Source organism: Schistosoma mansoni, chromosome W (assembly GCF_000237925.1).
Source record: "Schistosoma mansoni strain Puerto Rico chromosome W, complete genome".
Classification (NCBI taxonomy): domain Eukaryota; kingdom Metazoa; phylum Platyhelminthes; class Trematoda; order Strigeidida; family Schistosomatidae; genus Schistosoma; species Schistosoma mansoni.
In genome coordinates this window covers 15,165,019-15,177,400 of record NC_031502.1, presented here as the reverse complement: position 1 = coordinate 15,177,400, position 12,382 = coordinate 15,165,019, and the positions used below count along the sequence as shown (strand labels likewise).

Below are 12,382 nucleotides of genomic sequence, written 5' to 3'. Positions count from 1 at the left end.
AAGTAAGTAATTATATGATATCTATATCTACAGAATTGAACATTTAATACCCTTAACACTATCAATTCTCACATCATAATGGCAAAAAATAATTTTTATTTATCATTTCAAACATTTTGAACACTATACAAAAAATATTTTTACAGCTTAATATATATATTCTAATTTGAATTTCGCACAAGAGCTTAAGAGTCTCGTTGTCAGTTTTGAGTCCATCATAGGAGTTCCGTATGATGTTGACTATCTTCTCAGGCACGCCGTAGTGTCGAAGAAGCTTCCATAGTGTCGTCCTGTCCACGCTATCAAATGCCTTCTCGTAGTCGATGAAGTTGATGTAGAGTGATGCGTTCCATTCGATTGATTGTTCCACAATGATACGTAGAGTTGCGATTTGATCTGTGCACGATCTATCCTTACGAAATCCAGCTTGTTGATCTCGAAGTTGAGCGTCCACGGAATCCTTCATCCTGTTTAACAATACTCTGTTGAAGACTTTTCCTGGTATTGAGAGGAGAGTGATGCCCCTGTAGTTGTCGCACTTGCTCAGATCGCCTTTCTTTGGTATCTTGATGAGAAGTCCTTCTTTCCAGTCTGTTGGTACATGTTCTTCGTCCCAAATCTTACCGAAGAGGATGTGGAGTATCTTGGCAGTTGCTGTTACATTTGCTTTCAGTGCCTCTGCCGGGATGTTGTCTGGTCCCGCTGCTTTGCCACTCTTGATTTGTCTAATGGCCATGCTGATCTCTTCAATTGTTGGTGGGCCAATATCGATTGGGAGGTCTGTGGGTGCTGCTTCGATGTTGGGTGGGTTCAGTGGAGCTGGTCGATTCAAGAGTTCCTTGAAGTGTTCTACCCACCTGTTTCGTTGTTCTTCAATATCGTTGATTACTTTGCCTTCCTTGTTTTTCACTGGTCTTTCTGGTTGACGGTAATTTCCAGCAAGTTTCTTTGTTGTATCATACAGTTGTCTCATGTTTCCCTCTCTTGCAGCCTTTTCCGCTGTCATCGCTAAATCTTCCACATATTTACGTTTGTCGGTCCTGATGCTCCTCTTCACTTGCTTGTTTGCCTCTGTGTATTCGGCTTGTGCCTTGGCTTTTTCTGCTCTTGTTCGGCTGATATTGATTGCTACCTTCTTGTTCCTCCTTGCTTCAATTTTATCCAGTGTACCAACAGTGATCCATTCCTTGTGATGGTGCTTCTTTTGGCCCAGAACCTCCTGACATGTTGAAACGATTGCCTCCTTGATACCTTTCCAGCTGTTCTCTATGGTGGTTCCCTCTCCATTGAGTAGGTCATGAAAGGCCTCGAACCTGTTGCTGAGGGCTATGTTAAATTCGTTGAGTTTGTCAGCATCTCGAAGAAAGGCCGTGTTAAACTTTTGTGATGTTGTCCGCGCCATTGTCCAGTGCTTCTTGAGTTTTAGTTTCATCTTGGCGACCAGCAAATGGTGATCGGATGCTATATCAGCTCCTCTTCTGGTTCTCACATCCTCCATCGTCCTCCTGAACTTTTTGTTGATGCAGACATGGTCGATTTGATTTTGTGTAGTGTGATCCGGTGAAATCCAAGTGGCTTTGTGTATGTTTTTGTGTGGGAATATGGTGCCACCTATGACCAGTTTATTGAAGGCACATAGGTTTGCGAATCTCTCACCGTTTTCGTTCCTTCCTCCCAGTCCATGTTGTCCCATGACGTCTTCGTATCCAGTGTTGTCCTTTCCAACCTTGGCATTGAAATCTCCCATTAGAATGGTCAGGTCCTTGGTTGGGCACTTCTCGAAGATTGACTGCAGCGTATCGTAGAATTGGTTTTTAGCGTCTTCATCGTAGTCGTTGGTCGGCGCATAGCATTGGATGATGTTCATTGTAATGCCCTCTCTCTTTGTTTTGAAGGAGGCTTTGATGATCCTCGGTCCATGAGATTCCCATCCTATAAGTGCATTTTGTGCTTTTCTAGACAGCATCAGTGCCACTCCTTGTGTATGTGGGGCATTTTCTTCTTCATGACCGGAGTATAACAGAAGTTCTCCTGAAGATAGTCGTTGTTGTCCAACCTGAGTCCAATGTGTTTCACTGATTCCAAGCACTTCCAGGTTGTATTTCCTCATTTCCGCAGAAATTTGGAAGACTCTGCCGGTCTCCCACATTGTCCGGACATTCCATGTACCTATAAAAATTGTCGCTCTGGTTGTAAGAAGGTGCATCGGCCTCATGACTTCCGAAGGAACTCGGCTTTCATCATGAGACGTCATTTTTTCTTCTACTCCCAGGGCAGAGTTTGAATGGTTTGAAAAGAAAAAAAAATCATTCAAAAAAACGCTAACCAGATATCAAAGTTAAACTTATAAAATTCAAACATAGTTATTGATATCACTCGGTAAGCTTTAGCAGTGATATTTCTGTCCGTATAGGAATTCAACGAGTACATCTATTTGTTTATTCGACTACATTGTAAAAAGTAACTAAACATAGTAAAACCTCTCACTTAGTTATTTAGGAGGGAAAATATCGGGCACATAAGTGTTTTGTGTGTTTTTGAAGTGAGATTTGTCTACTTTGTACTGCGGTTTGTGGGTGGGATTTATCTATCAATTCTCGAAAAATTACTATAAGGTAGGTGAAGAACTGACTTAAGACACAAATAGGGTTTGTTATGCTTTTTACATTCCTCAAAAATAATATAAAAAAATCGAGCGACATACAAACTTGAGAGTATAATGCGAAAATCGTAAAGCACTGAAGTCAGGAAAAAAACAAAACAACACTAACAAATCTGACCCTGTTTATAAATAATAAGTAGACTAAGTTTATATAATATTTAGAGTTAGCAATTACTGATCAAATGAAACTGAACATTATGCTAATGAAATATCATCTGGTGTGAAAATAAAAGCTACACTGCTTCTTATTTACCTTGTTTGATATTGAAAGTAATTTGAAGATTTTACATGATCTTTGTTATTAAAATAAACTATAGCTTACTGATGATTATTATTCATCTCTCAAATGCTGGAAATATGATACATTCTACATTACTGTACATGTGATCTTATTTCTAGAAACATCATAGTGTTCCTCCACTAAGGATTTTCTATAATTTAACTTGGAGTTATTATTTACTAATCCATTTTTTAAAATGGCAAGTGGCTATCAGGACTCAGTGGCCGAGTGGATAACGCGGTGGCGTTTGAAGCGAAAGGTACTGGGTTCGAGTCCCAGAGTGAACATCAACTCTGAGGTGCAAGTACATCCATCTGACGAGTCCCAAATAGGACTAAACGCGTGTCCTGGATTCCACTGCTAGCCACTATCCATCTTTGGTTACATTTTTAAAAATGTTTTCATGCCTTTAAATGCGATATTGTTTCATAAAGCACATTTTTTTAAAGCATAATATTGCTCAGAATTTGTCACCACTGTCTACTATCTATCTATTTTTCTGTCTCGTTAAAGTCCTCAAAAATGTTATGATTGTTTTTTTAAATTGAATTTCAGAAGCTGAAATGACCGAGTTAGCCAAAGCCTTAACTTATGATCGTGAAGTTATTCGTGTATGGTTTTGTAATAGGCGCCAAGCCATTAAAACCACTGAAAAGCAAACAACATCTGTTCACCTTTAATTCTGGTAAAAACATCTTTTCACCTTCGAAACGTGATCTGTAAAACAAAAGATTTTTCTGTGTGTGAATCTGAAGTTCTCGTTATCATGATTTGTATTTACTTTGTTCATAAATTTATTCAACTGTTTCTCCAACTTTTCTATTTTAAATTTTGTCGTTCGAAAACAAAACAAATACTGACATCCTGCTGAATGATCTACTTAGAACGATAGTATTCATAATCATAAGTAGAAAAAAATTAAATAATTTATGAAGTAACTAAAAGTGTTTTATTTAATTAACGTAATAGAAATATTTCCAGATCTATCCAAAATGTACTCAAATAGTGAGGGATTGTTGGACCATGTCCACGTTTAATGCATTTGATTGTAATTTATGAATAAGGCTGTTATAACTCGTGGCCGAGTGGATGCCCAGTTATGTATGACTTGATAAGACCTCCAATTAGACAGCAATGATTTATCGAATGGAACAGTGACACAAGAAAACTGAACGAGCACTCTAGAGTACGTACCGGTCCTGCTTCTGCCTAGCCCAACCAGTTAAGTCCAGAACAGCCTCTGAGGTATGAATCATTGTATTTCAAACATTCTGAGTTTATATACCAAACAGACTGACCACATCGTACCTATAAAATAGAAAATAACATTTGTACAAGATTTAGCCAAATGTGACTGTGAATGTGAGAGGCAGTAATTAATAGACTAGCGATAACTCAAGAATGGTAAATCGTATAACAATAGTGTATAGTTCAAAATAAAGTTCATGATAAGGGGAACATGAATACGAATAGTTTAGTTATTTAGCAATTATACAATAAAAATATATGCACAATATTGGTTCATAAATAGATCCCAAGGTTACCATTCATTATTCTTATCGGGACATAACAAAGGCTGGTTGTTATATACAAAACAATTATTATTTAATTCGAATGGAATAATTAGGTTAATTCAAAAAAAGCGTTCTATTAACTAGGTAGACTATGTGACAGACTAGTTAATTAACTTGTTTTTATAATCTATCCTATCCCTTGTTCTTGTCCAGCGCATCAAGAGAGCTACTTTTAACACTGCTCATCAATTTGTGACTTAGTCGTCCTTCGTGAAGATGATATTGGTCGATTATAGTTAGATTGACATGAAACTTCGGAATGTCATCATCAATCTCGATTATACCGAAGCTAAGCAGTTTTATAAGACTATCCGGATCCAAAGTATTGTTGCAATTCAATAGTCTCAGACTCAGTACGAAAACCAACTTCCGTAAGATGTCATGAAGTACCTCAGGCAACGTTTCTCCCGCATAAATTTTGGGAGCAAAACATATTAATGGATCAGTATTTTAGTCACGTGGTATAAGATGGTCAAGATTGGAATGCGAGGTCAACTACTTTAGAGAAATCTTTTGTAAGCTACCTATTAAAAAAGTGGCCGTCGATAATATTTTATTTTCTGTAGATGTTGGCTAGGATTTGTTATTAGACATAGAACAAGGCTTCATAAACTGAATTCGTATTAAAGTTTTAAGTTGTAGAGACCACCGGAGGTCTGTTTAAGGGAATTATAAATGTAATCGTCAGCTAGGGATATAGAGTGATGACCAGTATCGAAGTTTCTTCCTGGAAACCGAAAGTAATTTTTACCGATCTGTGCTGTTTGAAAAGTGATCTAAGATATTTCTGAAATCTATCAATCTAGCCAAGTGAGTCTTCAAGCACATTGCAAATGCAGCTGGTATCAGCTACAAACTTTCCTTTAAATCTAAGTCGAAAAGACACATAAGTCCTAAAAATCATTAGTTGAAACCGACGGATTAGTGTTGTTTAGTCTTCATTTAGAGTTTGTAACATAGTATGAAAGTTAGAAATGACTCTTACGAAGTTGAGTAAAAAAGCTTTTGATACAAGTTAATCAACATCATTACAAGTTAAAATGCGATAAAAGATAGCCCACATATCCGGGAATGAACTGAGAGAACCACTGATCGTGGACCACCGAAGATCGTCCGCTTACCTTGAGATAAAAGGCTTCGTAAGTTAGATTTGTTCATACTATCCGATTGCAAATTATGTTTTGAGTCCGTTACTATCCATAGAATAATAAGAAATTATTGAGGACGTGATATATGGCCTCTATTTTACTAGGTTAGATTAACTTGGAAGATATTGTTTGCAAGTCCGAAATCCAAAAAGTAAGTCCTATACCTATGGAATACAGATTTGCTTCAGTAGTAATCGACTCACAGAACCCACTTTAGGAAAATTAGTGTTTACATCTTTGCTGTATCCATTCAAAAGATTAAATATACAGACATAACCATACTTCACAATTACTGTCACAGGTCTTAAGCCTTCTATCCTTAAAAATAATTTGGAAACCTCTGTAACCAGACAGACTTGAATCTTTTAGGTTTTTGAGTATCCATAACCGAGTTCGTTATCAATTCATCTTTCAAATTTTAGTATCAATGATTAACCACGAAATCTTATACAGTATTTGTTTATATACGATAAGTGCCACCGAAAGACGTTTAACTATACCACCCATAAGAATGTGGATAGACTGAATTATAATCACAAATACGGTAGATAATAAATGTTTGCAAATAACAGTAGAATCTTCTAAATCAACTTAAAAACAATTTAAGTATTTGATTTTGCTTGAAAATTTATATTTAACACTTAGTTGCTTGATAGTAAGCGAACTGTGGTTGGATTTCATTAGATATTAAAAGGGTGGTGAGTGGTTTGAATGTTATCAAAATAATTTACCACACATTTTGTAGTCTAAAGGGAATATCTATGTTAACCCACAAAATAATTTAATGGTTTTAAACCACTTCTAGTTGCAATCTGATTAGTTGAAGTTCAATTAATTTTTATGACGAATAAAATTCTACGATTTTTAGATTTGGAAATAATTTGATCAGAAAATTGTTTGATTTATTTGAGCAGTCTAGAATAAAAAAATTTTACGCTGAGAAAATCTTCCAAGTGTAGGTGTGAGGGGAGTTCACACTTTCCAAGTTTCTGACCCCAATACTGAGGTAGAAATTTGTTTATTTGACTCATTCAATGTGCATTTCTCAACCTTAAAATATTTTGAAAGTTTAACCAATGAGATTATCACAGTCGAGAGAATAAAACTTAAGAAAATAAACTAAGCTAAAAGGCAATCTCACTTAGCTAAAGTACAACATTATTGTGAATATAATAAATACGATTTTCAGTGAAAACTTGTCAGTTGTTATCGAACGGTAGCAAATACATCTTCTCTTGTGAACGTATAAATGACAAGTTGAACAGCAGTAAAATAATTGACAAAATTCATTGTTAAGTTAAATTGCTTTAACGTGGTCTGTAGAATAATTTATATGTGTTAAATCCTGTCCTATAAAACTAATCAATATGTTTTGAGCGGAACTAAAAGTGCAGTGCTAGATACCATGTATTTTGTGACTAATTATATAAAAACTGGTAATATTTTGTTACTAAATGGCTCGAAACTGATAGCAATATCTATTGTGCAACCAAAATGTGGATATAACATGACAATGTGGTGATTCGAATACATCAAATTATCATACTGGCATCGCGATAGAACCTGTATTTGAAGAGTTGGATGTACATTAAAATTCTGATGTTTTCAAAGATTACATTGAAAGGTTTGAAATCTGGACTATGACCAGGAAAATGTCAAGAATGATAAAGTGTGGATCATTCCCTTACACTCATCGAAACGAATGCCTACAGCCTTCTGAAAACTTTGGCATTCCCAGATATGCCTATTTCACTTCCCTATGCAACTCTCAAATAACTACTATTAAATTGTGTGAAATGCACTAGTTTGGAATGTCGTAAAGGAGCGAAACTTCATGAAATGATTCGTCAGAACAACTAAAAGGTTAGAGAGTTTACTCTCGAATTGCAGAAACAAGCTGCAAAGTGTAATTTCGGTGATCAACTTCACGTGCATCTGCCTCATCGGTTGATTGCACGGATTAACATACCAGATCTGAAGAAAGAGTTCGTGCAAATGCCGAAGTGTTCTTTCTAAGATGCTAGAACTGCGTGTATTATTTATGAGGCAGTGCATGAAATTGACTTCAAGAATTCCACTGTAGTGCATAGTTATCGTAATCCGGTGTGTACTCGAGGCCATACAAGTAGGCGTTTAATTGACGATAACCCTCGTTCTCGTGAAAACACAGATAACAATTCAGTGAGGAGTTGCAAGGTGGGTTACAGAGTTGAGCACGAGTTTGATGGATGTTTGTCCTGTGGTAAAGTCCACGCACGTAAATCATGTGTATTTTATCATGGTGAATGCTATAAGTTTTGTAAAATGGGACACACCAAGTCGGTTTATAAAACTTCTGTTCGTCTCATCACCAGTGTAGTGACCTACTTTTGTGACGAGAACGCGATTGGTATAATGAAAACGATTATTATTATAACCAATTGTACCACCGATTGTTTTACTGTACTTGTTTGTCTAAGTGTACCAAAGACACACACTTTCTTCCGTTGCCTGTGACCTTGCACGAACTCAAGTACGCTCAGTAGTTCCGCTTGTAAACTTTCGCACGTCTCGGTATTCTTTCGATACCATGAGATCGCCAACAGCCTTATGGCTTTTGACCTACCGAGGGATCCAACTCGATATCTGGCACGTAATCTTCTTGTAATGGTGATCATAGTCAATCGCGAATCGACGCCCTCTACACCAGTAATGGTAGGTCCTGTAGTTCGGATTTTATTAATTTTGGTGAGTCTAATGATCACATATTATCCCTATTCACAACTCCGAGTAATTCACTCCATATTCAAAAACGAGTATATATATGTCTAGTGGTGCATTTCACTATTGTATTGTTGACACTGGCAGTATTAAGTTCATCATTTCGCTTGGGAAGTTGAAATCATTAAATTCTGATGCTATAATTATGCCTACCAAAGTTTTCATTTCGAGTATTACAGGTCATAAGCTTCGCGTTCTTCCGTGTTGTAATTTGTGGATTAGAGACGATAAACCTTCAGTTATAAATTGTGAATTTCTCACCACTGATTGTGGACCGTCTATAATAGGTCTAGGAAATTTAAGAATGAATTAGGGACAGCTTTATTTACTGACCACTGGGAATGGTTCTAATTAAGTGCTTGATAACTTGCTGGCCACGGAATCGAAGGGTGGAAAATTACGAACGACTCAAGAGCGCCCTTATACTCTTGTGCAAGGAAGAAATCTCAAGACCTTGGAAATAAACGTCAATTTTACTACTGTTTTACAGTTAAAAGAACAGGAGAGGAGATTTGGGAGATTATATGGAAAGGTTTAAAACCTAGAGTATGACCAAGAAAGATGTTAAGGATGATAAAATTGTGGCTCATTTCCTTACTTTCATAGAAATGGATGCCAACAGCCTACTGAAAACTTTAGTACAATAATTTGATTATTTCTAATTATCATAACAAGATATGTCTTCACTTTTAATCTTTGTATGGTTTAGAATGAAATTTATTTAGAAGGAAAAGAGTGAGGAAATAAAGAGAAAATAATATCTTATGTGTCAGGGGGTCAATCATGATAATAACAAGCATAGGAAAAGCTTTTTGATCTTTACATGAAAAAAAGCTAAACAAGGAAACAAAATTTCAGAGGTTCTACCTTGTTTTACAGACAATTAGATATATACTGGGCCTTGTTTGGGTTGTAACAGCACGAGGGTTACCTATAGGCACGAAAGGGTAAACCATGGGTAATCCACTAATATTTGATAGGTGACAAAAATAACTTCCGGAAAGACATTCATCGAAGAGACTTTTGAACAGGGTTATAGTTATACTGCAACAAAGGTTTGCTGGGAGTCGGTTTCACACTTTTGAACAGAGAGCAAAGGAGAAATTTTGGTGTAAGTTTGTGTAGGTTCTCGAGATCGACTGAATATTTCCTTTATTGCGCATGTTGTGGGATGAATTGATGGAGTACAAAGAGGTAGATGCCGAAGAATAATAAATACCATTTATAAGACAGTAGAATAAGACAAGGCTTGATTTAGTACGCCTGATCCAGAGTTTCTAATTTGAGTTGTTGGTATCTTTTGTGATTAACCTTACAGCCGGAATACCCCCCAAAAGCTTTGGTGAATCTCTCTTGAACCCCTTCAATTTTCCTTCAACCACCCGCAATTACCATAAATTAAAATGCCATATTCAAGGCTAGATATGATACATTTTTTACGTAATACTAATCTAGATTTCATGTCGTTGAAATTTATCATTATGAATCCAATAGACTTTCTTGCTTTGGATACTTGAGATGAAGCGTGCTCAGAAAAGTTCAAAGTCTCGTTATACCTTAAACCCAAGTCATGAACAGTGTTGAGGATGTTCAGTACGTGTTTGTGTAGAGCCAGACCAAATATAAGGCCTGATCCAATGCAAATCAATCCACTTTCTGGTATTCGTTCTTTCGTGTCATATTCAATTAGCCATATTCAATCCACTTTCATCAAAATTCAGAGATAAATTTCACTAAACAGCCTATTAGTATAACTTACTCATTCCTTCTTGGATTATCGCTAAAATACGGCTTTTTTCGGTAGATGAGAATGAATAAACCCCCTTTAGGTTGTAGTGACCGGCCAGTCTCGATAAGAACACGATTGGAATAACGGAAACAATTATTATTATTGTAACCAATTGTACCAGAGATTGTTTTACTGTAGTTGTTTAACTGTATCAGTTTCACTTCTTGTTTCGCTCTCCGCCTTGTTTGGTTCGAGCTTGCTCACGCACTGCTTATTCGCTTGTACTCTTTGGCACGTCTCGGTATTATTTCGATACCACGAGATCGCCAATAAATATACTTGATCTGGACTAGTAAAGCCTTCTGATTTACGGGCTATCAAGGGAACCAAGTCTTTTTTGGACGCGTAATCGAATAGTAGTGGTGATCATAGTCCGTCCACGACTCGACATCCACTACAAGGTCATCAGTCAAAAGGAAAGGTCTGCCGTATTGAAAAAGTGAGCATATGTCATCAGTGTCTTTTACCTCGTCAACGAGTCAAAAGCAGTATATCCTTTTGCCTATTAAATATATTTATTCTACCCAGTCACTTAGGAATTTGATTCGCCTGGTTGTCACGACTGTTTATTCTACTTAACAGTACGGTTAGGCAGTTGTGTTGAGAAGTGAGTCTTGTTACTAACCTCAGTCTAAACATAAATGACAAGAGACCTTTATACGAACCATGATCTGTCGAAGTTACAAAGAGAGAAACTTTAAGCTGTCGTTATAAACTCTATTCCTTCTCCTTGATACAACATTGTAAGAGTTCATTTGATATATGAGACCTTGGTAAGTTGATAAAGCAAACAATTATCGAATTCTGGACGTCCATCACTAGTGATCAGTCATGAAATGTTGAAGTGGAAGACTGAGTTTTTCATAAACGCTTCACGGATAAATTCGACTAAAATATCCATAAGACGATTGGTCTATGATTCCCCTGAAAACCTGCCTGTTCAGGAGAAGATGCGACTGAAACCAATTGGAGATAATAGTTAAATGGCATCAGTGTGAAAACTGTCAGATCTGACATTCTCATTTGGAAAGGAATCGAGCAAAGCATAGCTATATCAGTTAATTCCAAGTTTTTATCGAGTAGTATGCATCTTTGGATTCCTCAACCCCCAAAGTCGAGCGTTTTGAAACTATATTGTGATCTAGTAATCCCTCCTAATTAAACTGCACTTCAACAAGACGAAAATAAAAACTGTAATCTTTAACATATAGCTAGCACGATGAAAATGTGGTTCTCGTCTAGATTGAAGATACTTTTTCCCCATGGGAGAATGCGAGGAGTATTAAGAGTGACTGACAACAACACAAAGGTAACAATAACATGATTTTACAATAAAAGTCGCCAGCCTATAGTTTTAAACACGTTACAAAGCTAGGATCTGCAGAACTCCAAATCAAACTATATCGTATTGCTATTACAGATCAAGACATATAGCACAAGTCATTTAACTGTACAATTATTAGCCAGAAGTCTTTATAATCTAGCGCTAAGAAAGATGAGATCATCCGCTTCCATTCACGACAACGTGCTGACTATTTTGTTGCTAATACCGTCAATGTGGGGAAAGCCAGAAACAATGTGGGGCGTGTCTGGGATACTCCGGGATTCCACATCACTGGCATGACAATATTTTGTGTGAATGCCACATGAGCTAAGAGGAAAGAAATCGTTAACGAATGAGTAAAAAGTCGTATTAGGCTCGTACGCTGAAGTATCGTAACATCCGACATGCAAACGTGTTTCTTGGGACGGAAGGTGGGTTCTGCCGAAATGGGAAGTGGGATCTGGTGTGTATACCTGATCAAGCGCCTTAATTTGCCCAAAGTCTGGTAAGACCAACATGGTTGGCATCAGTGTCAAGATTCTTTTTATCGTGCCTCATATGGTAAGTGCTTGGTACGTCTAGCTATAAAAAGGTTTTTTATTCGGTGTACGCTTAAAACCCCCTCCATTATATGTCTAAAATGATTGGCGATTAAAACAACAATATCCCTTTTAAATACACTACATCTTGACTGAATAGAATCCAATCTAATGAAGAAGAAAGTAGGTAACTATTTACATTCATCCACTTGGTGTGGAATCACTCCCTCTTCTATTCATTTTTCAGAATATTGACTTTAACTTTTCAAAGTGCAATCAAATAGTTTCCCGTTTCATGAAGCGATA

At 36.8% G+C, this 12,382-nt stretch overlaps 1 protein-coding gene and 1 non-coding gene across 2 annotated transcripts in view; both read left to right on the top strand.

Moving 5' to 3' along the window:
- Window positions 1-3,622, top strand: part of Smp_139940 (putative pou6f1/brn-5) — a gene marked incomplete at both ends in the record, with an annotated part of 10,634 nt that extends 7,012 nt beyond the window's left edge. The window contains one exon of the mRNA XM_018788695.1: window positions 3,498-3,622. Within this exon, the coding sequence (XP_018654212.1) occupies window positions 3,498-3,622 (125 nt within the window). The remainder of the gene's footprint in view (window positions 1-3,497) is intronic.
- Smp_tRNA_00439_Gln_TTG.1.1 lies at window positions 3,160-3,226 on the top strand. The gene has a single exon. It is a non-coding gene (tRNA).
- Window positions 3,623-12,382: the final 8,760 nt, after the last annotated feature.